Here is a 27,346-nt window from a genome sequence, read left to right as displayed (position 1 = left end):
ATTTTTGTGCAAGGTGAGAGATAGGGGTTTAGTTTCATTCTGTTGCATATGTTTTTCCAATTTTCACAGCACCATTTGTTGAAGAGGCTATCTTTTCTCCATTGCATATTTTTGGCACCTTTGTCTAGTATGAGAAAATTGTATTTATTTGGGTTTGTGTCCATGTCCTCTATTCTGTACCATTGATCTACCTGTCTATTTTGGTGCCAATACCATGCCATTTTTGTCACTATTGCTTTGTGTGTATAGTTGAAGGTCTGGTATTGCAATACCCTCCGCTTCACTCTTCTTGCTAAGGATTGCTTTAGCTATTCTGGGTTTCTTATTCTTCCAGATGAATTTCATGATTGCTTGCTCTATTTCTGTAAGGTATGTCATTGGGATTTTAATTGGAATAGCATTGAATCTGTATAGCACTTTAGGTAGTATGGCCATTTTGACAATATTAATTCTGCCTGTCCAAGAACATGGGAGATCTTTCCATCCTCTAAGGTTTTCTTTAATTTCTTTCTTTAGTGTTCTGTAGTTCTCATTGTAGAGGTCTTTCACCTCTTTTGTTAGATTGATTCCCAAGTATTTTATTTTTTTCAAGGCTATTGTGAATGGGGTAGTTTTCCTAACTTCTCTTTTTGAAGATTCATCACTTATGTATAAAAATGCATTGGATTTATGAGCATTGATCTTACATCCTGCTACTTTACTGAATTCACTTATGAGTTCTAAAAGTTTTCTGGTAGAATTTCCTGGTTCCTCTAAATATATAATCATGTCATCAGCAAATAGGGATAGTTGGAGTTCTTCTTTTCCTCTTCGTATCCCTTTAATTTCCTTGGTCTGTCTAATTGCTCTGGCTAGAGTTTCAAGGACAATGTTGAATAGAAGTGGTGAAAGAGGGCATCTCTGCCTTCTTCTAGTTTTAGGGGGAATGCTTTCAGTTTTTCACCATTTAGAATGATATTGGCCATGGGCTTAAAGTAGATGGACTTCACAATGTTAAGGAATGTTCCCACTATCCCTATTTTTTCTAGTGTTTTGAGCATGAAGGGATGCTCTATTTTATTAAATGCTTTTTCTGCATCTATCGAAATAATCATGTGATTCTTGACTTTAAGTCTGTTGATATGCTGAATGACATTTATTGATTTCCGGATGTTGAACCAACCTTGCATCCCTGGGATAAAACCCACTTGATCGTGGTGCACTATCTTTTTAATATATTTTTGAATGCAATTTGCTAAGATTTTGTTGAGAATTTTTGCATCAATTTTCATTAAGGATATGGGTCTGAAATTCTCTTTCCTCAATGTGTCTCTGTCTGGTTTAGGTATCAGGGTGATATTGGCTTCATAGAATGAGTTTGAGAGGGTTCCCTCCTCTTCTATTTCATGAAATACTTTGAGAAGTATTGGAATGAGCTCGTCTTTAAAAGTTTTGTAGAACTTGGCTGGGAACCCATCTGGTCCCGGACTTTTCTTTCTTTGTAGGCTTTTAATGATCAGAGTCCATTATTATTTGCTTCATCATTTTGACCCTGTTTCTTGACTAAAAAAAAAAAAAAAGGCAGAGTCACCTTTACATAGGTACACTTCTCATGAAATCTCCAGCCACAACATAGAAAAATGCACATGTTGTGAGAAAAAGTTAATGTCTGGTGACTGGTGTATTGAAAATAAATGGCCCAGGCACCAGAGGTTGAAGATAGATAGGAAATCTGAGTCATTTTTGATAAGGAATATAATGAAATAAAAAAAATCCTTTGAGATTTTCCTAGGAAATAACTACCAATGCTTGGTTAGATATGTTTATCTTTTGCTGAAAATGAAGTTTCTCTTAATGGTTTGTCATAATGGTGAAATTTCATGATAAACTCCTGTAGAAATTCTCAGTATCAGATCTAATTATAAGCCATCAAGCATAAACCTGGGAGATTTTCATGGAAATCACCCCTCACTGTGTGTAATGTTGTCAAGAAAGTGAACCTGCTCTCACTATTTATTTATTTTCTCTTTTAAAAGTACACTTTTTGAAAGATAGGTCAAAATTCTGTTCCCATGACCATCTGTACTTTCTCAGTCAGTTTCTGTACCGATCTCCTTTACACCTGGTTTATAGAGGCACCTGTCCTGTTCCCATTCAAAGAACTATGCAAATTGATCAGGCCAAAAAGCAGCCACCGTAGCCTCCAACCTTCCTTAATACAGTGTCCCCTTGGTGTTCCATTACAGGTGGTATAAGGAATCAGTAGCAAACATCAGTTTTCTCATTTTCACCTGCGGCTAGCCCTCATGGTTCTTCTGCACAGTGTACATGAGAAAATGTTTATCTTCACAATTGAGGTTAGCAATTAGAATTTGGTAAAGTCCTTTGATAAAGCCATCACTAAAATGGAAGCTATGGGTAATGAATTTTGGTAGGTTAATGTAATTATTCTTCTTGAGATAACATTTTTCTGTGTTTATAGTATTTAGAACATCAGGTCTATTTGAGGATAGTTTCAGTACCGATTAAAACATTGATGATAAGAGGCAATGATTGATGTGCATCATAACATGAAACAGATTTTTAATTAAATTGAATGATTCAACTCTTCATGTTCATCCTTTTATTTCAATAGAACCTTATATTCATCTCCAGGAAGTAAGGTATCAAGCAGTAAAGTAAAATGCAAAAAGCAGCATCACTTCATTGAAACAATAGCTTCTCACAGGCAGAACTTTTAACTATGGTATTCTAAGTCACTATAGCAGTGAAATCCCAAAAGAAAAGGTAGACATTTTATGAAATCTTGTTGTTTAAGGCATCCTTACTACTCTGTGCTAATGGAGGATGCAACAAGAAATCTAACATTACTATACAATAAAAGCAGCTCATAGTAGGATTTCTTAAAGGCCTTCACTGCCTGATGTCTCTAAAATGCATTAGACTTAAAAATACTCAGTTTTTAAAAATTTTAACATAATTAACTTTCCAGTAATTTCATGTTCTCTGAAAATATGTAAAATAATATATGTAAGTATTTCTTTCACTTCATGTGAACAGATATACCAAGTTTCTTTATTCTTTATTTGCCGATATTTCTGTCAGGAATTTCAGTGTTATCTCTCCCTTATTGCTGACTAATAAGAATTTTAGAAACACTGATAATGTGTAATTTTACAAGGTTCATATGTTACGCTCCAAATATTTTTCTTTAAAAAAAAAAAATGTATTAGCTGTGTATGGTGGTACTGCCTGAAATACCAGCAACTAAGGAGATAGAAGCAGGAGGATTACAAGTTCAAGGCCAGCCTGGGCAACTCGTGTGATCCTGTCTCAAAATAAAAATAGAAAGGATTTGTGTTGTAGCTTAAAGTTGAAGAACGGTTTCTTTCAATCCTCAGTACTGACACAGAAGAAAGCAAACCAAAAACAATATTAAAATGCTTTGAGTTTTATGTAACCGAATTAATTGAATTGAAACCATGTCAGTAAACCTTTGAATAGCTAAGGAAAAGCACTGAAGTGATTCATTTCCTTTTATAGTGTGCAATTTTTAAAGAAAAAATATATATACTTATGCTTCCCGGACACATATATTTGTACACACAGCTGTTGTTTTAACATGAGAAAAGCCCAATTCAACTTATCTAGAGCTCAAATAAGGAAAAGTATCTCTCAGGTAATTGCACTTCCAAAGAGTGAAACTGGCTTCAGAACTAAAATGTCCAGATTCTGTTATTAAGGCTCGGTCTCATTCCATCCCTGAATTCTGCTTCTCTCACTGACTTCTCTCCCTGATTTGAAAATGTCTGGATGGCATTTTCAATTTTCTGTTTTCATGAATGTCCCAATTCTCACAGAAGAGGGCTCCTTCTCCCTCTGTGCAGTGGCAAGTTCCAGAGAACAATCTGGTAGTACCTTCTTATTATGTACCAGAACTCTTTGAGTAGCCAAACCTGTGTGATGAACTACCCTATCAGATTTTAGGGACTACAGGAGAGTAAGTCCTCCCAAACATTTTTTTTTTTTATTTGCAATGTCGGGATCAAACCCAGTACCTCAAAAATGGTAGGCAAGTACTCTAAAACTGACCTACACCCTGAATTCCTTTTAAATTTTTTAATATTTTACTTATGTTCATTTGTATATTTATTTATCACACTGGATATCAAACCCAGACCTTTTGCATGCTAAGCACATACTCTACCACTGAGCTGCAAGATCAGTAATAATGAAAACTATATGTATCTTGAAACAAAGGACTGCTTTAGACTTCTATTTCTTCTACACGATTTTTAAAAACCTAAACTTACATTAGTTAGAGGTTTTTGTGTTTATATAAAAATATCCTTGAATTCATTATTATTTCTTCTTTGCTTGTATCCCCAAATATGAATCTTAAAAGATAAATCCTTTATGAATAAGAATTACCATTTTAACCCCACTTGATGCAAGTTAAAATCTGTTGAATACTATTTACTTGAAGTCTGACTATGATATGCAGAATTTTCTCATTTACATTCCTATTTGTAACATTTTTTGTATCAATGAGCATCTTTAAAACATTCAAATGAAACAAAAACTATGAAAGTTCCTTAGTGATAATACTTGTCAAAATTTTTATCTCAATAAATTATTTGCTAAAGCATGCAATAAAAGATTTTAAATTCATTATATTTGATATTTCATGCAGAAATAATTTGAAAAAATCAGGCAAACCTAGAATGATGGAAGAAGCAAGGGTATTCTTTTGAGACGGCTCTTAAAATTCCAAACTATAAGTATCATTCTATTGTCTCCACTTCTACTTACCCCCATTTTACATATTCACCAGAATTGTAATGAACATCAAATGGATAACTGTCTCTGAATTCATTTGGGTCTGTTAAATGAGAACAAGCTCCATTCATGTGTTCTTTTACTGTGATATCTCTCATTCATCCACTCACTCTCCCTCCTTTTTTTAGTAGTTACTTTGAAATGTAGTGACATTTTTCATATAGAAAAGGAAATCAAGAGATGGGTGTATGACTTAGTTATAGAGCACTTGCCCCTTGTTGAGACCTGGCCTTACAGATAAAAAAAAAAAAAAAAAAAAAAAAAAAAAAAAAAACCAAAAATGAGATAAAGCCAAGTGATTAATTTAATCTTATGTTAAATTATAATAATATGATAGGATATCCTTTTGAGAAATATGAAACCTGTGTCTAAATAAAAGAAAACATACAGCTATGTTTCTTTTAAAATCTTACATGTAGTATCTTCTAATCAATGAAACTCTACACTATTACTTTATGTAAATATTTTCACTTCTATAACAATTTTCACTTTTATAGATGACTATAATATGACTACCTAGTACCTCCACATTATGATGGCAGTGCTTCCCGTTCTTTGAGTGTAAAACTAAGTTCTTTTTCCAAGTTCTTTGATTAAGACTGCAAACATAAATGTAGGATAAATCTGTCAAAAAAGGACAATTTTCACAAAAGAGTTCAGAATTTTCACCTGACAGCATTTTAGCACTCAGAGGGGAGTTGTCAAAATTTCACTACAGGCAGTTTCGTTCTATACAATGATATACTTTGAAGTATCTTGAAAAGAATAAGGTGGTAAAATTAACTGCCATCATCCTGGGGAAATATTCATATTCTTTTATTACACTGTGTACCTATTTGGTCTTATGCTTTGGTCATTCAGATCCCATTTCTGTAAGTCTATGCAGTATCTTTGCATGGAATTTTCTGTATACAGGTCATTGGGGGCACATATTGATTTCAGTTAACTAACTAACATGCTGTCAAATTCTGTAGGACTGGCCTCCTGATGGAGCATTTCACAGACCACATAGATTTTGACTTAACTGTAGGGAAAATAATCATGCCCATGTTTCTTTTCTTTACAACAACAATTAATTTTACACACAAATCTTTACACACACACACACACACACACACACACACACACACACACACACTCTCTTGTCAAAACCTCTTCTGTGACCATTCAGTATCTTCAGTATCTTCCCTAACTATGTCATTATACATGTACAGAACTTTTTTTCCAACTTGTTATTGACACATTATATTTTTACATAATGGAGAGTATTGTCACTTATGAAAACATGCACACAATATAACAATATAATTTGGCCAATATAGTTCCTCAGCGCTTCCCCCTCCCTCCCCTGCTCCCATTCCCTGGTACCTTTCCTCTATTCTGCTGATCTACCTTTAACTTTCATGAAATCACCACCACCTTTCTTTTCATTTTCCCTCTCTAGCTTCCACATATGAGAGAAAACGCATAGCCCTTGAACTTCAGAGTTGGGCTTTTTTTGCTTAACGTGATGTTCTCAAGTTCCATCTATATTCCTGCAAATGACATAATTTCATTTTTCTTTGTGGCTGACTAAAACTCACTGTGTATATATACCACATTTTCTTTATCCTTTCATCCATGGGTGGACACTTAGGCTGGTTCTGTAATTTGGCTACTCTGAATTGTGCCACTGTAGACATGAGTATGCATGTAGCATTTTAGTATGATGACTTCATTCTTCAGGGTAAATACTGAGGAGTGCTATAGCCAGGTCACATGTTGATTTCATGCATATTCCTTTGAGGAAACTTCATACTGATTTTCACAGTGGTTGTACTAATTTAAAAACCCACCAACAGTGTAAAAATGTTCCATTTCCACCACATCTACTCCAACATTTATTATTATCCTTTGTATTCTTGGTGACTGCCATTCTGAGTAGTGTGAAATGAAATCTCAATGTAGGTTTGATTTGTATTCCCTAAATGCTAATGTTGTTGAACATTTCTTAACATATTTGTTGGCCATTTTTATTTCTTCTTTTGAGAAATGTTTGTTGAATTCATTTGCCCATTTCTTTATTGGGTTATTTTGTTTTTTGTTTTTAGTGTTGAGTTCTTTGTGTTTTGTAGATATTAATCTTCTGTCATAAGAAGAGCTAGCAAAGATTTTCTTTCTTCACATTCTTGTTTCCATTGCTGTGCAGAAGCTTTTATTTTGATGGCATCCCATTTATCAACTCTTGGTCTTTATTTCCTGAGCTTCAAGAGGGCCTATTGAGAAAGTTGTTGCCTGTGCCTACATGCCAAAGTGTTGACCCTACATTTTCTTCTAAGAGTTGCATAGTTTCTGGTTTAATTTCTAGGACTTTTCATCCACTTTGAGTTGATTTTTGTGCAGGATGAGAGATAAGGGTCTAATTTCTGTCTTCCACATATGGATAACCAGTTTTCCCAGTACCATTTGTTGAAAAGGCTGTATTTTCTCTAATATGTGTTTTGGCACCTTTGTTAAGGATTGGATGACTGTAATTTTGTCTCTGTGCCTTCTGTTCTACACCATTTTACCTGTGTATCTATTTTTTCTTTCTTTCTTTTTTTATTTTATTTATTTATTTTTTTTTTTTTGCCAGTACTATGCAGTTTTTGTTACTACAACCCTATAGTAAAATTTGAAGTCAGGTATTGTTATGTCTTAAACATTGCTGTTTTTTTTGTTGTTGTTGTTTGTTTTTTCTTTCTTTTTTCTTTTTTGCTTAGAATTGCTTTGGCTATTCTGGGTCTTTTTTTCTTCTAAATTGATTTTAGGACTTTTTTTTCTAGTTTTTCAAAGAATGTCATTGGTATTGTGATGGGGATTGAATTGAATCTGTATATTACTTTTGGTAGCCTGACCATTTTAACAATATTAATTTTGCCTATCCACTAACGTTGGAGTTCTTTTCATCTTCTGAGATCTTTACTTTCTTTCTTTAATATTCTATAGTTTTCATTGTTGAGGTCAAAAAAGTCACAAGAAGTAGGAGAGTGAATATGACAAATAACTTTTGACTTACAGATTAACAGTATTCACCTGTGTTCATTCTTCTCTCATAATTTCCTGAATCACCCAAAAGAGACTTTACTTCTGAGTTATCAAATTTGTTTTTTGCTTTTTTATAGACAAGCCATAATAATTATGAACATTTATTGAACATCTACTCCAAGTCAAACACATATTTATTGTGACCTTTTTACCGAATGCATTTCCAAGTTAAAGTTCATAATTTTATTTCTCTTATTATAAGTTCCAAAAGTCAAGAGTTCACCAATTTATCTCCTGTACTTTGTATCAGTCATATAGTAGGCCCTTGTTAAATATTGTCTAGATTAATAAATGAGGAAGTGTGGGACTAATGATAACTCATTCTTGGTTTCTTTCTTTACCATTTTTGTGTTGAATTATTCTTCTGTTCAGTCTTTGTAAGCTACAGGATAAAATATGATGAGATGATTTATAAAAATAATTCATAATTTGAGAGTGGTTTATTCTTGAATGAAGATTATCATCAAAAAGATAAAAAACACTTCATCCTCACAGTCCTATGCAGAATGTTATATTATTCTTAAAACACTATGAAATATCTGAATATTAACTAGAAGCAAAAATATTAAATCTCAGAAAATTTGAATCATCAGCTAATCTTGCCTAGATTTTAATATCTCACTATACAAATTTTGAGTGTCAGAAGAAGAACACGACGAAGATTCCAGGTTACGCAGCATGATGGCATATACCTGTAAAACCCAGCTACTTAAGACCCTGAGGAAGGAGGGTCAGAAGTTCAAGGTCAGCCTAAGTAAATTAGTTGGTCCTAGTCTCGAAATAAAATTTTTAAATGGGTTATTGGTATAGCTAGTGGTGGAGTGCTTGCCTACCATAGTCAAGGCCCTAAGCTCAATTCCTGGTACAAACAAGAAAGGAAGATGGATATAACTGAATCCAAATTTTTTTTTCTCATTTTTTCTCCAAAAATTAAATACTAAAAATTTTTAATTGTTTTAAACTTTCATTGCTTATTTTTCCTTTTTATTTGTTTTATTTGAAGTCCTCACTAATGGTTTAAGATGCCAAATTGCACAAAAACAGCATTAGAATAACCCAAAAGGAGGTATTTGTTAAATGGACAGCAAGGATAAAGAAACTCGCATTTATTGAGTCTTCAGTGCTAGACACTGATACTTCTTATGTTCACTGTTAAGTCCAATCTCACAGTAAGTCTGTGCCTAGATTTCAAAAAGGTACATTGGTTCTAAATATTACTTTTATTAGAAAACTTCATTCTCATATTGCAGCATTCCTTGTCTATTTTGTTAGTCAATTTTCTAAATTTTATATTAGTCAATTTTCTAAACTTTATGTAAGTATTTTCTATCATAAAAAGATGGATGTGGAGGAATGACCACATAAATAGGAGTCACAAGATATTAACATACTTTTCTTCCTTTCACCACGGGCTGAACTTAGGGTTTCTCATTGCTTGCCTCGGCCAATATCCTTTTCTATAAATTAAAGTTGTTTGTCTAGATGATTTCTCAAGAGACAATTCCATGTCTTTGATTTTTTGCTTTGTCTAATTAAGCATCTCATTATATATCATTGTGTTTTATACTTATGATTTTGTTGCAACCATCATTATTACATTGCCTTATAAAATGTTCCCTAGTTTTAATTAAAAGAGTGTCAAGTTAACAGGGCCACTGGTGACATTTTGGGTCATAATACATTCTTAATAATGTAACGCAGGGATCTGTATTATAGTGGTTAAATAGTAGAAGTTCTATAATTAAGGTTTAAAGCAGGCTTGACAAAATGCAAAATATCAGTAAGTTCTAATATAGCAACAATTAAAATAAATATGTGTGTATGTGTTTTATGAGAGCATAAAATAACTCCAGAAAGATTTTAATGTTACTAGTAAAAGAAATTGCCTAGTGGGGGGAAAAATATGATGTTGGTTGGATGTTTTCATTTTGTCTCCGTTGAATATGTTCCATGTACCTGTATTAGCTATTCAAATACTTTACTAATAGCCTTTTTTAGATTAAAAAAAAAACCCTAGGTGTGGTATATTAATTTTTTGTCACTTGTAACAAATTGCTCTTAAAGTAGAGGCTTAAGTAATATAAATTTATTATTATTATTTTCTTATAATTTTCCAAGACAAAAGTTTGACAAAGGTCTCTTTAGGCTAAAAATAAATCTTTTCTGTAAATTCTGGAACATATTTATTTCCTTGTCTTTTCTAATTTCTAGACTTTTCACCATTCCTTGGTTCTGGTTTCTTTTCTCCGTATCTTCAAGGCCAGCAGTGGATTTCATCTCCCTGGCCTACTGTTCCGTCTCCCATTTCCACTCTTAAGACCTCATGTGATTTAAAAGCACAGACTCCTGCTCTTAATTTTAGTCACATCTGCAGTCCCTTCTGCCATATAATGTAACATATGCATAAATTCCAGGGATTACAAAATAAGCCTCTTTGGAAAACTGTTATTCTGCCTAGCAAAAGCTGTAAACAAAATATGTAAGGTAGCTTTAATTCTTAAATCAGAAGTATTCTAGTAAAAAAAAAATGTGGGAATGGGCTTTTGTATTTCTATATTATTTGAAAAAATGGAAGCATTGACCCTTATCTTCATGCTCACAGCATTATTCTGCTGATCCAATTTTGCCTGTTACCAAATTTTTGGTATTACTAACCTAATTTGTCACAGCCCCCCATACTAAACACGGGTGCCCACAATAGAAAAAGCCCGAATATTGACCACTTCCATAGTAAAATATTTTCTTCTCACTAATCTGTTTGCAAATTATGAACTAAGTGCTATGATGATAAAAAATAGACTAGTTGGGGAGTATGGGTTATGGATAAAGTCTATTTCAAGGGTCCTTTTTCCAGTTTTTAGAACTCATAGTTGTTCTTCATTAGCAAACCCTAAAGCTTTAGTCCTCCTACAAAATTTTTGAAAACAATGCCAAGAGATGGCTAATGTACCTGTCCTTTTGTAAGCAGAACACATCGTTTTGCTCGTTGTCTGAAAAAAGTTCCATTTAGAATTCTAAACTTTCTGCAATTCACTCTTTTAGTAACCTGAACACTTAACTTAGGAAGCCTGGAAATGGAGAACTGATTTTTTTTTTTTTTTGCAGTGCTGAATTTTTTGGTTTTTTTTTTTTTAAATACTTTAGAAACTATAGCATATTTTCCTCTTCTGAGTATTTTATTTTTTTATTTTTTATTTTCTGTGGTCCTGAGAATTGAACCCAGAGCCTCATGCATGCCAGGTAAATAGTCTACCACCGAACCACATTTCAAGCCCCCAAAGTGAGTATTTTTATAAAATGTGGAGCAATGGGCTCTAAAGTAAGTATATAGTCCCTGGATTTGCAATCCAATTTCCTTATATGCTATTGTATGATCTTTGACAATGTTCTTAACCTTAACAAACTTTAGTTGTTTTTTTTTTTTTAATGGAAATAATATTTACTTTGCATAGTGCTTCCTAGTATTAGGATTTTAGAAAAATAATCATTTTCATTAATATGACCCCCAGTTTTCTAATGTATTTATTCCTGTTTATAAGAATTATAAAGTAAAAACTTGAAATTCAGGAAAGAGTTCTGATTTCTCTATCAGTTTACAATTCTATTTCCTGGGGGTTTTTTGAAATATTTGCTACCATAGGTTTTTGAAACTTAATATTTTTTAAATGGTGCTACTAGAATTCAACATTCGTCATTTAATTACTTAGTTCATTTTTCATGCTTGAGAAAGAAAGAAAAGTGTGGTTTTATAAAATAGATTCTCCTCTATATCTGTGAGCCCCTGAAATTCATCCAAATACAAAATATTCCTAACTCCACTGCAATTTCAACACTAGGACCGATGTGATATTTTATAAACTTCTTTTTAGATTTGTTGATTTTTTTCCCCCAACAATTATTTAATTGAATTTCACATTAGATTCAATTTTCATAATGTATCTTCTTAATTTTTAGATACCATAAGGATATTTATGGTCATTCTGGGGAAAAAAAAAAAACCCTTTATATGGCATAGATACATACTTGAATAATTTATGGATGAAATTATATGATACTTAAAAATTTGCTTCAAAATATTCTGGAGTGGGGAAGCAGGCATGGGAAGAAAGAAATGAAACTGGATAGACCCTAAATGAACCATTGCTGAAGCTGGGTGAGAGGCACACATTCTTAATTTGGTCTTTTTTTGTTCATGTCTGAAATTGTTTGCAATTTTGTCATCATTGCCCTTGCTTGCCCCATTGGCTACCAACGTTCCTTCTGCCTCACTGCACCCTCCCCCGGTTTCCACTAGACCCCACTTATTCTTCCTGCAGACCTCAGTTTTGCTCTCAGTTCTCTCACATCATTTATATGCCTGCCTTTGACTCTTCTACCCTACTTCTAATAAGGTGTACATGTCGTACTGCCTTGTGATTGCTAAATCCTGCATCTAGACCCAAGTCTGTCAGTGGAGGGATGATGTTTATCTTGTTCGTATGGAATCCTTAATACTGGCCACAGATTAGGACTGTGCAACAGAGAAATATTTGCTTTTTATACACACCCACCCATCACAAGTCACCATTTGTTTTCTGTGTGGCAAGAGATACAGAGATACCAGCAGGGAGAAGTCCATCAGTGACCTTTGCCCCTCCATCAATGACTTATTTCCTGGATAAGTCAAGCATGTAGTTGTTTTTGTGCTACCTCATATTTTTCCAGGTTAACTAAAAATATGTATGATTAATATGATGAAGTGGAGAAAAGAAACCAGAACAGAAAGATAGGTATAAGTTTGGCCACTTTACAAGTCTTTTCTTTGATGATTACTTTTGATTTGTGTTTATATTGTCACCTGAACAGCTAGCTGACTTTATAAATGCCAGCTGGTTAGAGAGGGATTTGACAACAAAAAACAGTTATAATGCTAAGCATGCTTGATTTTCCAACAGCCCAAACAATACATTGACCTGTGTTACTTGGTTTTATCACAGCAAAGATGATCTTCAACAATAAATTAAACTTTTTTTTTTTTGAGAAAAATTCCATATGCCATTCTTAAATGCAGCTTCGTATAAATTTCCTTATTCCCACATGGTATCATTATTGTAGTAGAACAGAGAGGCATAATGTTCTATCATCCTGAAGTTTGTAAAAGCAAAATGATAACAATATTAAAAATCCCAGGAGCAAAAATGTAGCATCTATTTTATTGTCTTTAAAGGGGGAAAATGTCATATCTCTACAGCAAAATAATCAAGATCAGCAGTTGAAAAATTTAAAGCAAAGCAACAACAACAAAAAAGAGGCATGAAATGTATCTGGAGGGCCATAAACTATTAAATTTGTGTACAGCACTATATAGAAATGAAGAAAAACTAAGTTGAAAATGGTGTAATTGGAGAAACCAATGGGGATTTTTATGATAGTAAATGTGTTTTTATTTTAACAAAGAAGTTATGTTCATTCTCCCAATTGTATATTTCCATATTTTATGTCTTTTTGACCAATAGTCAGTGGAAACATTATGAATATCTCTATGGATATGTGTAAATTTGAAATAAATTGGTTAGGAAAAGTGTCTGATACTACCACATTTGACCCTTTGTCTTCATTAATAAATTTAGATTTGAGGGCCAGGGGGGTAGTTCAGTGGTAGAGCACTTACCCAGTATTATGGTTTGGATCTGAAATATCCTCCAGAGCCCACATACTAAAGGCCTGGTCACCATCCTGCAGGTATATTGATAGACAGTAAAATGCTTAGAAGATAGGGCTTAATGGAAGGAGGTTAGATCATCTGGGACATGCACTTGAGGGGGATATTGGGCCGCTGACCCCATCTTTGTCTCCCTCACTTCCAGGCTGCCGTGAGGTGAGCAGCTTTCATGGTCCCTTGCTCCTTGCTATAATGTACTACCTCACCACAGGCCAAAAGCAAGAGAGCCATGCAACCATGGATTGAAACCTCTGAAACTGTGAGCAAGAATAAATCTTTCCTGCTTATAAGTCAATTTATGGCAGGTATTCATTCCAGTGACAGAAAGCTGAATAATCCACCTAGCATACATTAGGTCCCCTAGGACAGATCCCAGCAGCACAAATTAAATAGAAACTAAAACTAAGTAATTAAAATAAAATTAGATTTGAGCCCTTATCTTTCTTTTTATCTTTTTAGAGTTTCTTATCAAAGATAGATATTATCTCTCCTCATCTCTTGATCGCTCCAAATGCTGTTCATGGAAATTAAACTAGGCCTTTCCTGATCACACTGTGAAAAAGTTGCAACCTGTCCTTTCCACTCCAGGTCCCCTTTAGCTCATTCTAAGTTCGTTCCATTGCCCTTAGTATCTCAAACATATAATGTCGTTGATGTCATTATGTGTATTGCTTTTTTTCTCTCTCCCTCTATGAGGATATGGATCATCACTTTTATTTTGGTGTGTGATGAATGCAAACCACTGAGAAAGGCACCTGTGGCAGATTAATTAATGAAAGAATGAATCTGTAATTAAAATTGCTAAAAATTACCAAGTGCTATGCACCACTGTTCTAATTACTACATATGTACATATAAATCCATTTAATGCTCATAGCAACCCTGTGAAGTCAGTGCTTTTATAATCCCACGGTACAGATGAGGAAATTGAGGAACCTGATACTTACTTTGCTGGGTTAAAAAAAAAATGACTAATGAATGGAAGGACCTGCATACCAGCACAGGAAGTCCTACTTCTCACACCGTGATCTTACCTGCAGGCTAAATTGGCTTTAGTTTTGTAGACATGGTCTTCAGAAAAAAATAAGTACTTATTTTCACAAATAAATAGCTCTCAACATTTTTATTGTCTCAACACATCTAAAAGATCATGCCTTATTTACCTAGAAAATTATGTCTTTTCCTGGGAGACTTTAGAGGGAGGCTGTTGCATAAGGCTGACTGTAAAGCTTTCTCACCATCTTACATCACTCCTAACAACCACCACCTTGACTTGACTTTCAAAAAAGTCTTCAGCTACTCAAAATGTCAGACTTCTCATTTTAAAATGTGGGTTTGGGACTCCAAGCTATCAAATGTCTTTCTCCCTCCAAATTCTGTGGTTCTATAAATGTATTTCTGTGCTCAGATGTGCAGGTGAAGTATTGACAGTAAAAAGAGAGAAAAGCCTTTTCCTCTACCAAATGCTGGTCAAATCCTTTCTATATTTGAACTTTAGTAGAAATTGCACAGGGTTCTTCAATGAAATAGAAATTAAATGAAAGTTGAAAAAGAGATTGAAGATAGAAGAATAATGGCTTTTTCGGAATCCATAATAGCCTTTGGATTTTGCAACAGCACTGGGCTCTGTTGACCAGATCCTTGAAATTTCTCCGTCTTTGGCATACCTGGCACTGAAGAGTTCACATTATCATTTCAGAACACGAGTTGCTCCTTTCCCCCCCCCCTTCTGTTTGCTAGATTATTCTCCCCTTCTACCCTCTCACTGTAGTTGATCTATACAACCCCAGACCACAATTCTCTGCTTTATCTTTCTATACTCAGTGAGGAGATTGTTTCTTTTCCAGATATCAGTCACCTTAATGTTAATTATTTCAAAACCCGATCAATCTCGGCTTTAGTATTCTGCAATCTTAGAAAAAGAAAAAAGAAAGAAACTAAAAAGCGTATCCATAATATTTGAAACCTCACCCACGGGTGTGAAAAGTAAAATGGTACAACTTCTTTTGAAATCAATCTGATAGTTCCCCAAAAGTATACACATGTAGCTGGGCGCAGTATTGCATGCCTGTAATCACAGTGACTCAGGAGGCTGAAGCAAGAGGATCACAAGTTCAAAGCCAGCCTCAGCAAATTAGCAAGACCCTAAGCAACTCAGTGAGATCCTGTCTCAAAATAAGAAATAAAAAAGGGCCAAGGATGTGACTTATTTATTAAGTACCTCTGGGTTCAAGACCCAGTACATCCCCCCAAAAAATGTACACTTGCAATTACTATATGATGCAATTATTCCATTTGGGGGCATATATCCAAGAAAAATGCATCTAAATGCATGAATGTGAAGAGTCTTAGCATCATAGCTCTAATAGCCAAAAAGTGAAATTATTCTAAATACCCATCATTTGTTGACTGGATAAATAAAACATGAGGATGGAATATCATTTGGCAACAAAAAGAAAGAAGTACTGATTCATCCTCCAACATTGATAAATTTTGAACTATTATGTCAAGTAAAAAAAGCTGATCATATAAGATGATATATATTATATAATTTCATATGAAATGTCCAAAATCGGCAAATCTATAGAGACAGGAAGTAGAAGAGCGGTTGCCTAGAGCATGGATAGAGTGAGAAGAAACAGAGAGGAATACCAGTGGACTTGGGATTTCTTTTTGTACAGATGAAAGTACTCTAAAATTAATTGTGTTGCTTTATTTCACAACTGTGATTATACTAAAAACCATTGAATTATGTAAATTAATGACTGAATTTTAAGGTACATAAATTATATCTCTCTGTATATGTATGTGTGTACATATATATATGTATATTCATGCAAGTGTATCCTTTTACCTAGGGTAAATGAATAAAGTCTAACTCAGAAGTTAACCACTAATTTTTCTTTTCTATTGCCACTGATTTTGTGTTTTCTAGAGAAAACTCTTTCCTTACTCTCTTAGCTTAAGTGTTTGGAGGTTTGAGAATTAAAACAACAAAAAAACAGATTAACAGGAAAAAAGGCATGCAATTTTTATTAATATTTATACACATGGAAGTTCACAGAAAGATGTGAAATTCAAATGAGCTGTCACATTCAGGGATTTATGCCCTTTTAACAAAGCAGAGAGAATTTGGGCTTCAAGGAGCAATAAATCTTGAGGAATTTACTAGGAAATAGATGGAACTAATAGAAGATAAGGATGATTTTAGTGAGCTCTGTTTATATAAAATCATCTTGCTGCTGACTTTCCATCATCAAGGATAAGGGTCATTCTTCTTTCCCTATATTAGGGTGTCTTGGGAGGGACACTTCCTCAAAGTGAAATTCATGCCTTGATTTTAAACAGCTAAGCAGAGGGTAGAGAACTCTTCTGAAAACGTTCATTCTCAATTGCCTTTGGCTTATAGTCATCCTTATTCCTAAGTGGCACATATTAGGTAGCATATTCTGGTTCCCTTTATCTTCTAGACTGCTTCACTATAAGCATGAAGCTTTTATTTCTTTTCTCTTCCTTTTTAATTATTTCATGAAATTTGTCATTAATCATGTTTGTTTGTTTATGTACTTCATAGGAGCTAAAATTAAAATGACGGTGGAATTGGCAGCATCAGGAAAGGACTGTCTTCTAGCATAACCATTGAAGTTAACCTTAAAAATTGAAATTCTGCAGTACAAAAGATTTAAATGTTAAGAGATTCATATAGATGAATCTTAATTTGGAAGAATATTTTATGTAAGAAAAAAATACTACAGAAAACAACAAAAATGTTATTTTCAGTGCATCCAGCTAGCTCCATAGAGCTAGGAAGGTCAGAGTGAATAACTAATAATTTTAGCAAAAACTGTGAAGAATTTTTAGTGAATGGGCCCAGTCACTATGAACCCAAGAATTGAAAAACTCCCGAACTCCCCACAAAAAACAATTTTCATGAGGGTTATTAAGAAAGTTTTAAAATTTTACTCATAAAGGAATAAATTCAAATACTTAAAAATAAAATTAATAAAATATCCCATAACTTACATATAGAAAACTTCAAAAATAATTGTTTTATTAAAAGTAATTTAAATGGAAATCTTCTCTTTAAAATATAAAGATCAAAAATGTTAAATGTTATTCCCCAAATTGATTTATAGAATTAATATAAATTTTTTGTTTTCTTTCTGTGGTGCTGGGGATCGAACCCATGGTCTCATTCATATCAGGCAAGTACTTTACGTCTGAGCTATATCCCTAGCTTTGAGTTAATATAATTCTAATCAAAATCTCAATATGATTTTTTTCATTGTTAAAAATCAGGAAAAAATTAAAATAAATTCAAGAGAAACAAATGGACAGAAAAAATGTTCTTTTAAATATTTGATCAGTAAGAGTGGTAATAGAAGTAGCATATCACATGTTTGAATATATAAAGCTGTGATTACAAGGACTGGGCAGGTTACTATGACAGTAGATCAGGAGGAGAAAATGATGAACAAGAGTAAATATGTCCCCTATGTGAGTGTATTCTAGAGCATTAAAGCAGTTTGTGTTTGTCAATTTTTTTAACCTCCTGAAGTTCCTTTTGAACTGATCATTATTTTCTTTCTTTCTTTCTTTCTTTCTTTTTTTTTTCTTTATATTTCGGTATTGTGGGTTGAACCCAGGGCTTCATTCATGCTAGGCAAGCATTCTACCACTGAGCTACATCCCCAGTCCTGATCCCATTTTTAGTTGAAATTATTCACTATCTCTTCTAAGATAAATGTTCATGGAATTTATTTATGGTTTTATTTGCATTTTTACTGGTTTATTTCCAATAATTCTTAAGGGGGAAATGAGCTTGTAGAGGGAATGGAGTCCTCTCCCTATGCACAGCTCTCTCCCCATGTTCTGATGTGTACCTCCTCATGAAGAGTGATTACTTCTCTGGGAAGCATTACTTTAGTTACCCACAGATTATAACAGACTTTATTAATTATTAAGTATTTTTTGTGTAGAAAAAACTGAGTACCCCTGATCTAAAGTAAAAGGGAAACCTGGAATAGTTTTTATTCTGTGGAGCTGAACTCTAAATCAACAAATTGAAAACTATTGCTGCCTTTCTGACCTTCTTCTAAGCCTTAAGTCTCTTGTCAGTTCCAACCACTTTGGCTTTCCCTGCCACACCCCATCTTACAGTCAGCTAGATTTCTCCTTGAAAAGACAATAAAAATTATAGAAAACCAACTTCAGGTCTTGACTATCCACAGTCCTCATCCCCTTACCTATTTGATATCCCAGTTCCCCATTTGGGACATATAGTTATCTATATGCTACCTATAGTATTTGTGTTGAGCACTCTTGAAGCTACTTGCTCATCCCCAGAAGAGAAGCAAATGTAGCATTTAACTGGACTGCTTACTTCAACCTCAGTAAGGGAGACAGTTCCAAAAGATCTTACTTGTCAGAGTTTCATCCCTAAAATTTATATATATGATTTTTTCCAGGGTTTAGTATAATGAGACTTGCTATGAGAAAAGTACTATGATGTAAATTAAAACACCAGATCTGTAGTCAAAACACTGTGGTCTTGCTTTTTACTGGTTGCACGTGCCTGAGCAAGATACTTAATCTTCTCGGCTTGTTTTTTTTAGTTTAAATGTATGTATTAGCATAGTACATGATCCTCATAGTGATCAAAGATAAAAGAGATGTTTTGTAGTTATTGTCATATGGTGAAGGCTCTATTCCTGTAGTAGACATGAAATCAATATTATTTTATATGCAAGGCTATTTCAAGCCAATATAAAATGAAAGATATATTAATTTTGTTTACAGGAACCACAGAGTTTCAAAACAATTCATATGTAGTGGTTCAGGACCTTAAAAATAGAAATGTCTTTGCAGCCAAGTGTGTAGTCTAGCTAAGCAGGTGGCCTAATAATAAAGATAATCTGAAGTTTTTTATAAACAGTATTAAACATAGACTGCTAACAGTGCACAATTGGTAACTTATCCCTTTTATAATAGTGCTTTTAGTATTCCACTGAAACCCGTCCAGTGGATGTGCAATATTCTTAGTTACCATTATGAGGGACTGTGTATATTATAGCCTCTCTACTGTCTCTCCTGTTAGCTAGAAAAATGCTGGGAGCAACAGCAGCTACTATCAACAGGGAGCCATATTAATTATTTGAAATGTGCCTCATAAGAGGAATCAGCAGAGTTTATTACAAGTCGAATATTACTTGAAACGGGAAGGTTACTCTAACTGTTATCATAATCTATGTATCATTAACTTTCCTTGTTTAGGAAAAGAGATTAACAACCCTGTAAATTGCTATAGTAAATGTGAGAAATATAACTGCATATTCCCATGTAGAAAGAAAGTAGTGGATTCTCCACTTCCACCCAAACCTTTTTTATATAAAGTAGCTTTAGAAAATGATATAACACGGTAATTATGCTTTCTTTCCTCAAAATCCTAATTGTTTGCTGGATCATGAGTGCAAACTATTGTTACTTTGAATATTAGAAAAAAAATTGTATTTTAGCTAGCAATTTTTTCTAACAAAGCCTCACTGTGTTGCCCAGCGGTGGTCTTGAAAATACTAACGATTTTTTAAATCACCATTTTGACTTCTAAATCAACTTTAATACTTTTAACTCATAAGACAAAAAGCATATTACAAGTAAGTATGTGATTAGATAGAATGTTTTACAAGGAATAGAGAATAAATCCATCTACCTGCTTTTTAAATTATGACTCCTTCTTGTTTTCCCATCAAATACAATAAGCAGGTAGGAATGTTTTATCTATTCAAATAATGGAAGAAAGTCTTAAAGGTAAAATATAAGTTAATCAGTGTTGTCAAGTGATCTAAATAAATGTTACTCAAAGTGCCATTGGAATGTTGGGTGCCAGTATGCAAATTGTTTATTACATATCTTCAATGAAATGAGTACAGATATTGAGAGCAAGTTGACAGAGTACTTAATGTCTGCTTAATATACCAATAAAAAATGGGAACTTGAAAATTTTTGTCTTTGAAGTTTTTTCCTTTCATTTTTCTTATACTTCATTTCTAAAGTATCACTGCACAATATATTTATAATTCAACTAAAAGGAAAGGAAGACTTGTTGGGGAAACACCAATTTATTTGGGTGATGTTTGGATGATTTATTCTGTATTTATGTTTGGGAAGATTTGTCTAAACTCTAAAATGGCCATTAATTCAATGTGGATCTAGAAAATATGATATCATAAGACAAAAGGAGTTTAAAGACAGAATTACTATGTCTTAATATTTCCTTTTGTGTCCACAGGACAGGCACATCATGGACAGGTTTCCTACATCTCTCCACCAATTCACCTTGACTCTGAACTGGAAAGACCCCCTGTTAGAGGTGAGTTCTTCCTTATTTAACGAAAAAGAAATTGTTCATTCTTCGATGAGGTTCATTAATTAAAGACGGATGTAAATATGTATTTTGTAATGTCGTGCTTGTTCAAAAAGCAGGGATTAAAAAATGAAGTGTGTGAATAATTTGGTGACATCTTTCTTATACTCTGAGGTGTGAGAGATTGTTCTGGGTAACTCTCGTAAGTCAAAATATAGGCAAAATATAGCAGCTTCATAGAACAGGAATCCATCGTTATTCAACTAATGGTGGATGAGTTGAGATTACTAGATAACATTGCTTTTTTACGTGAATTTTATTTTTCCATTATCCCATTTTCCCATTATAATATTTTGATCAAAAGCCTAATGACTCATTTTTTCTTTAGAAGTTGGCATTTTATTGTGATTCCATTTAAAAGTTATTTATTATTAATATAATGATTTAGTTTTGAAACATTAACTTAAACTACATATTTTCGAATTGATGCCACCTGCTGTTTCAGTTAAAGTTTTGTTGAATGGTCATACAAAATGAAAATTCAAAGGCTAAAATTAACTGACTGAAAATAAATTAGAGACACCTGGCATGGTGGTACATACCTATAAAATGCCAGTGACCTGGGAGGCTGAGGAAGGAGGACCATAAGTTCAAAGACAGCCTCAGCAATTTAACAAGGTCCTGTCTCAAAACACAAAATAAAAAGAGCTAGAGCTGTGGCTCAGTGGTTAAGCGCCCCTGGGTTCAATCCCCCATACCATAGAAAAACACAATTAGAGAATTATTCTTTGTACTTTTAAAAAAGCACTTGTCTGGCTGGGCACAGTGTTGCATGCCTGTAATCCCAGAGACTCAGGAGACTGAGGAAGGAGGATTGCAAATTCAAAGCCAGCCTCAGCAACTTAATAGGCCCTAAACACTTAGTGAGACCCTGTCTCAAAATAAAAAAGTAAAAATGGACTGGGGATGTGGCTCAGTGGTTAAGGGTTCGTGGGTTCCATCCCTAGTAAAATAAATAAGTAAGAAGCACTTATCCATGGTTTTTAAAATGTTTCATAAAAAAGAAATCAAAGCAGATTTCTTATTTATCTGTTTATTTATTTGTTTGTTTGTTTGTTTGTTTGTTTGTTTGTTTTCTACATTACTGGGATTGAGCCCAGGCCACTCTAGTCCTTTTTATTTTATTTTATTTTTTTTTTTAAGACAGGGTCTCACTAGGTTACCCAAGCTGGTGTCTATCTTGATGATTCTCCTGCTCAGCCTCCTAAATAGCTGAGATAACAGGCATGTGCTATTGTGCCTGGCTCAGAAAACTGATATTGCATAAACACATCCTCAAATTTTATAGATACCAATTATCTCAAGGGGAACTTTCCTTTATATTTAAGTAATATATAATTTTTTTTATATTTTGCAAAGTATCACTTACTTGATTAAAAAAAAAAAATTAGGTCTGACTTTTTTGAGCATGTGTTATGTCCAGGCTTTTTCCTCTAGTAGGAGACGAGACTCTTACCTCCTGTCTGTCTAAAAAGTTTCTGCCAGCTTGTCAAGGCTCTACCGTATCATCAGTTCCTCAGTGTGGTAGGGAGGAGCTCTGTGCCTCTCTCTCTATAAATGCCCTTGTGCTTCCCTCAGTTCTTACAACTAGAGCATTTTATTTGATGGAGAAGCGTGTATGTTTCCCTTTCTTATCTGTATACTCCTGGAGGGCAGAGAGTGTCATAATTATTATTTGTCTCCAGCCATTGGTCTATGCTTGACACATACTGGAAGCTCATCTAATAATTTCAGTTCAGATGACTGACAGTCTAGATTCTGAAAAATGCATTCATGTTTTTTAAAAGAAAAAAGAGGCAAAGATGAAAAAGGAATCCCATGAAAAGGAAGACGAATGAACCAAAACATACAATATGTGAAATTGTGTGATATTTCTAAGGTAGTAGGCTGGATGTACAGTAACCTAGCATTTCTACAGGGAAAAAATGAATAACGTAATAAATGAAAGATTCTATATTCTGTACTAAGGAGTTTGGGAAAATAAACCATGAAATACTTTAGGTGTTTCTCCGCAAGTCAAAGATGTGTTACATCATAACATTTTCGGTTCTTTAAATTAAGAAAACATCTCTGATGTCCCTGTAGATGGTGATCTGATAGGGGAAGAAATTAGCAGAGGGAGCTCTTCCAGTAGTTTCAACCGACAATGATGGGGCAATCAGGAATGTGTTTGAGACCATGAAGTAATTATTGGTAACATGGAATGGTGTTTTAAAACTATTTTGAGCTCGGCACAGTGGTACATCCCTGTAATCCCCAGCTACTCAGGAGGCTGAAGCAGGAGGATTGCAAGTTCAAGGGGAACCTTTGAAACTGAGCAAGAACTTGTCTCAAAAATATAAAGGGCTGAGGATGTAGCTCAGTTCCAATACCACAAAATAAAACAAGAACTCTATTTTTAAAAAGAATGATATGTGTATGTGTGTGCACCCACACCAACACAACATTCCCTTCCCCCTTTTCATGTTCTATAATCCAGGAATCATTTTGAGTTTAATCCATATGTCAACCATCCCACCTTTTCTCATTTTCACTGTAATTTTTTGATGGAAATGTATTATATGCTCTTGATGCATTTGTTTATCATAACGTGTTTCTTTTTGACTTTGAGCATTTGAATTATGTCCAGTAATGTTTTACTAACCATAAGGAAAATGTAGTAGCAACTTAACAAAATTCCCTTGATTAAAATGTTGTATTCTCTACAGTTGCAAAGTAGCCGTTGAATATAAATTCAGTGGCACTTACCCACTAATGAGTAAATTTGAAAGATTCTGTTCTTTAAATCTAATGTGATCATACATGGTATTTGGTCTCATAATTTATGCCTGTGATGACTTTATGTGCATTTTTCAATTTACAGATTTTATTACCGAATAGGGGTGTAAATTCCAATAGTTTACTAGTGCATTAATGTCACAATACATTACAAGGTAATTAACCAGAGCTGCCACTATAAATAGAAAAATAGTCACAGCCTTCACTATAAACTACTTAATAAAAATAAGGTCCTGAATCAGCATTCACCATTATAATAATTTTTCTTGACATATGTCCCATAAATCAGGACTTTAAAAAAATAGTTTCATCTGGAAGCACTGTTATTTTTTAACCATTCATTATTAAAACAAGTTCGTTATAATTTTGTACTTAATTTAATGGGATTGATTATGTATTTCACTAGGCAAATAAATTCTACATGTCTTTGAGATACATTTCCCACTTCTATACAAGTGGAAATGAAAGAAATACTATTTTGGTTATTTTGTGGCAAATTGGTAAATAATTGCGTTGTAGTTCCTAATAGGACTCATTAAGAGTTGGGGTTCTCCAAGTCATGTGTCCCTGCCAATTCTCCTTTCTTGCAGCCTTTATTTTGCCTTCTAACTATTCACATGCAAAATACCATTCTCCAGAATCTTGTCTGTATTACATGCAGAATCACTCAAGAAAAGTGATTGTGTGGAACGTGGTATAGAAATTGAATCAGAGTCACAAGCAGAGACTTGTATTGTTGGGGATTCAGACATCACCTCTTGGGGCTCCCTTCCATTGAGTTTACCATTTTCACTTTTTCATTTGCTTGTATCGTTGTTTTCCTGTACAACTCAGGGTTGACCTTGGCTGTCAATTACAGAACCCAAGTTGGTAGTTCTTCCCATTATTAGCAAGTGAAGTTAGACAAATTCATGTGAATTACAGAGAGAAGACATTAACTTCTAAAATGTCCTCCATTTATATTACCAAAGATGGTATTTTGGCATTTATTTTGTATAGTCTTTCTTTAGGTGGCATCTAAATAAGAAGTCTAATATTGAACACTAGTTTGTACATTTTCTAATTTTGACAGTTACAATCTATACTCTTAGGGAAAAAAGCTCAAATATTGGCTTGCATTTCAGAAAATTGCATCTATTTTTTTCCAGTTTTTTTTTCTATAATAGACTGAGTAATATAAACATGGTTCAGTTGGCACATAATCAATGAACTAGAATAATGCCAGGCATTAAGTTTCATGTGCGAATTGAATTACATTCAGCAAATCCACACACTGAAAATATTTTTTAAAGTTCAAAATAAGCAGATGGTCCTGCCTGGTGCATCTACATTAAAAATAGACTGTAGCCAAGATTTAGCATCACAAATTAGAGATGTTAACACACAGTATCATCTAGTGAAACATTAAAACATTTCGAATTGATTAAAGTAAAATAGGAATGTGACATCTGGCATTCTTATTCCAGAGTTTCTAAACCCATTCTCTAATAGTCTACAATGGTGCTTTTCTAACTAATCTGATTAGTGGACAGTATCTGGCAGAACATAAATTTCCTAGCTTTACCTACTCTTATTCCAAGAGAAAGAAAATGAAACTATCATGTAAAGAGTGTTATGGTCATGTTAGTCCAACACATTTATCCTACACTTGTAAATGCCATACAATTTTTTTAATAGGAGATATCATGTAAAGTATGCTGTGCACATCTCTGAGATATAGGCATAGAATACAGTTTGCTGATATTAAAGCCAAACACAGCTTCATTTATTAAGTATGTACCTTTTATCTAACTCTGTAAAATACAAAACTTACTGCATATTGTCTCATTCAGTCTCACAAGAATTCTATTTTTTATTTAGACCTAATGATCAATCATCATCATATTTCTAGCATCGATCATAGTATCATAGTGCTATATAATATTAATTGAATTTGGATTGAGTTTAATTGAAATTAAATTCTAAACTTAATAGTAAAATATACTCATCATTCACTATTGTTCAGACTAAATGTGAAGGTTTGTAAAACTATAACATACTTTTCAAATATAAGCTGTTGTTTCAAAGGTAACATTAAGAATTTGAAACACGTTAGAGCACTCTTGCTGGTCCCTTATGGTATATAACTTATATGCTGAGGGTAATTATCCCAGAAAGTAGAATGATCTGGTAGTTTTTTTCACATTAGGTTTCAGATATCTTGTCCTTATTATCTCTAATTGAGCCCCAGTAAGAAGGGAAGAAGAGCTGGTTCAAAATTTCCTTCGACATTTGTTGATGCAATGGTATCCCTAGTACTCAAAGGCATTAAATAAAGACTCGATACTGTCATCTAAACATCTCTTTTGGGCTTCATGTGACTCATGGCATCTCCAGGGATAATGCTCCTTGATTTAAATATGGTTGTTCCCTGATGGAGTCATTGCTTATGGAAAGGGGAAGTCACCAGCATTAAGATGTCACTAAGCAGCTATGGTCAGATCTAGATTTCTGAGCTTAGCCTTTCTCCACATCACACCATTGACTCCCTGTGTGCTTTCTCCTAAGGTTACTCTCTGGCTCAACTCTCCTAAGAGTGCTAGTAAAGATTCCAGGACTTCTTTTCTTACTTTTTTTTTTAGTCTCATTCAGACAAGGAGGTTCTTTATCTCATGGTTGCTTTATCCTTGCTCCAAGAGAAAATATTTTACCATTTTCTAAATATCATGAATTTTTACGGGGAAGTATTGCTAGTCAGTAGAAATAATAAGTTAACATTAATTATATAATTTAACTTTTTTTTCTTTTTTCTTTTTTATCATAAAATTGGAATCAAATCCAGGGCCTCATGCATGCGAGGCATGTGCTGTACCACTGAGCTACATTCTCAGCCTTTTATAAACTACCTTTAAATAGTATGTTCAAAGTAAAACTAATCCATGTATCCTTTCACCTTCACTTTCCAAAGACAGCCAGGCATAATATTCTCTAGGACTTTGTAGATACAGCCTTCTTGAGTGAACTGCTATGAACACTGATCATTTGTTCCCAGCTCTGTTCCAAGAACTTGCTATGGATTATTATTTCATTAAATTCCCAAATCCCATGAAGAAGGCTATGTTATGGTTTTTTTCATGATTGAGAAATTCTTTGAATTCATAAGGGTAAGACAGCATTGTGCCAGGATTCAAACCTAGGCATCAGTAAGAAACTGTTATATAGTTTGTCACCTTTCCAAAGGAACTGCAGCTTCTCTTGCAGTATTATATACTGAAACAAGTAGTTCTTAATGAGACATATTACTAGCAGGGTTTGAGGAATCTCTTAGTATTAATCATTTTTAGTTTTATTGTTTGCTTTCTGAGAAAAACTTTCATCATCTCCATTATACCTTATAATACTACCCAAGTATCTAAATACTCACATATTACTTACTACCCGAAAAACTAATTTTTTGTGTGCCTATTGTCTTCATCTATACAACAGAATATCTTTGTTCTACTGCTACCCTGTTATCCTTTTGCTGTTTTCATAAAAAGTTGTACTGTTTCCCTCAAAAGGGTATAAAATCCTACTGCAAA

At 33.7% G+C, this 27,346-nt stretch overlaps 1 protein-coding gene across 17 annotated transcripts in view; it reads left to right on the top strand.

Moving 5' to 3' along the window:
- The window catches only part of ADGRL3 (adhesion G protein-coupled receptor L3), a 760,294-nt gene that overhangs the window by 497,777 nt on the left and 235,171 nt on the right, over positions 1-27,346 (top strand). For all 17 annotated transcript variants that reach the window (XM_079153720.1, XM_079153723.1, XM_079153729.1 and 14 more), the window contains one exon: positions 20,874-20,954. In XM_079153720.1, coding sequence (XP_079009846.1) covers positions 20,874-20,954 — 81 coding nt within the window. The remainder of the gene's footprint in view (positions 1-20,873; positions 20,955-27,346) is intronic.

The sequence above is a fragment of the Sciurus vulgaris genome, assembly GCF_902686455.1.
Source record: "Sciurus vulgaris genome assembly, chromosome: 9".
NCBI lineage: Eukaryota > Metazoa > Chordata > Mammalia > Rodentia > Sciuridae > Sciurus > Sciurus vulgaris.
This window is presented reverse-complemented; position numbering and strand designations above follow the sequence as displayed.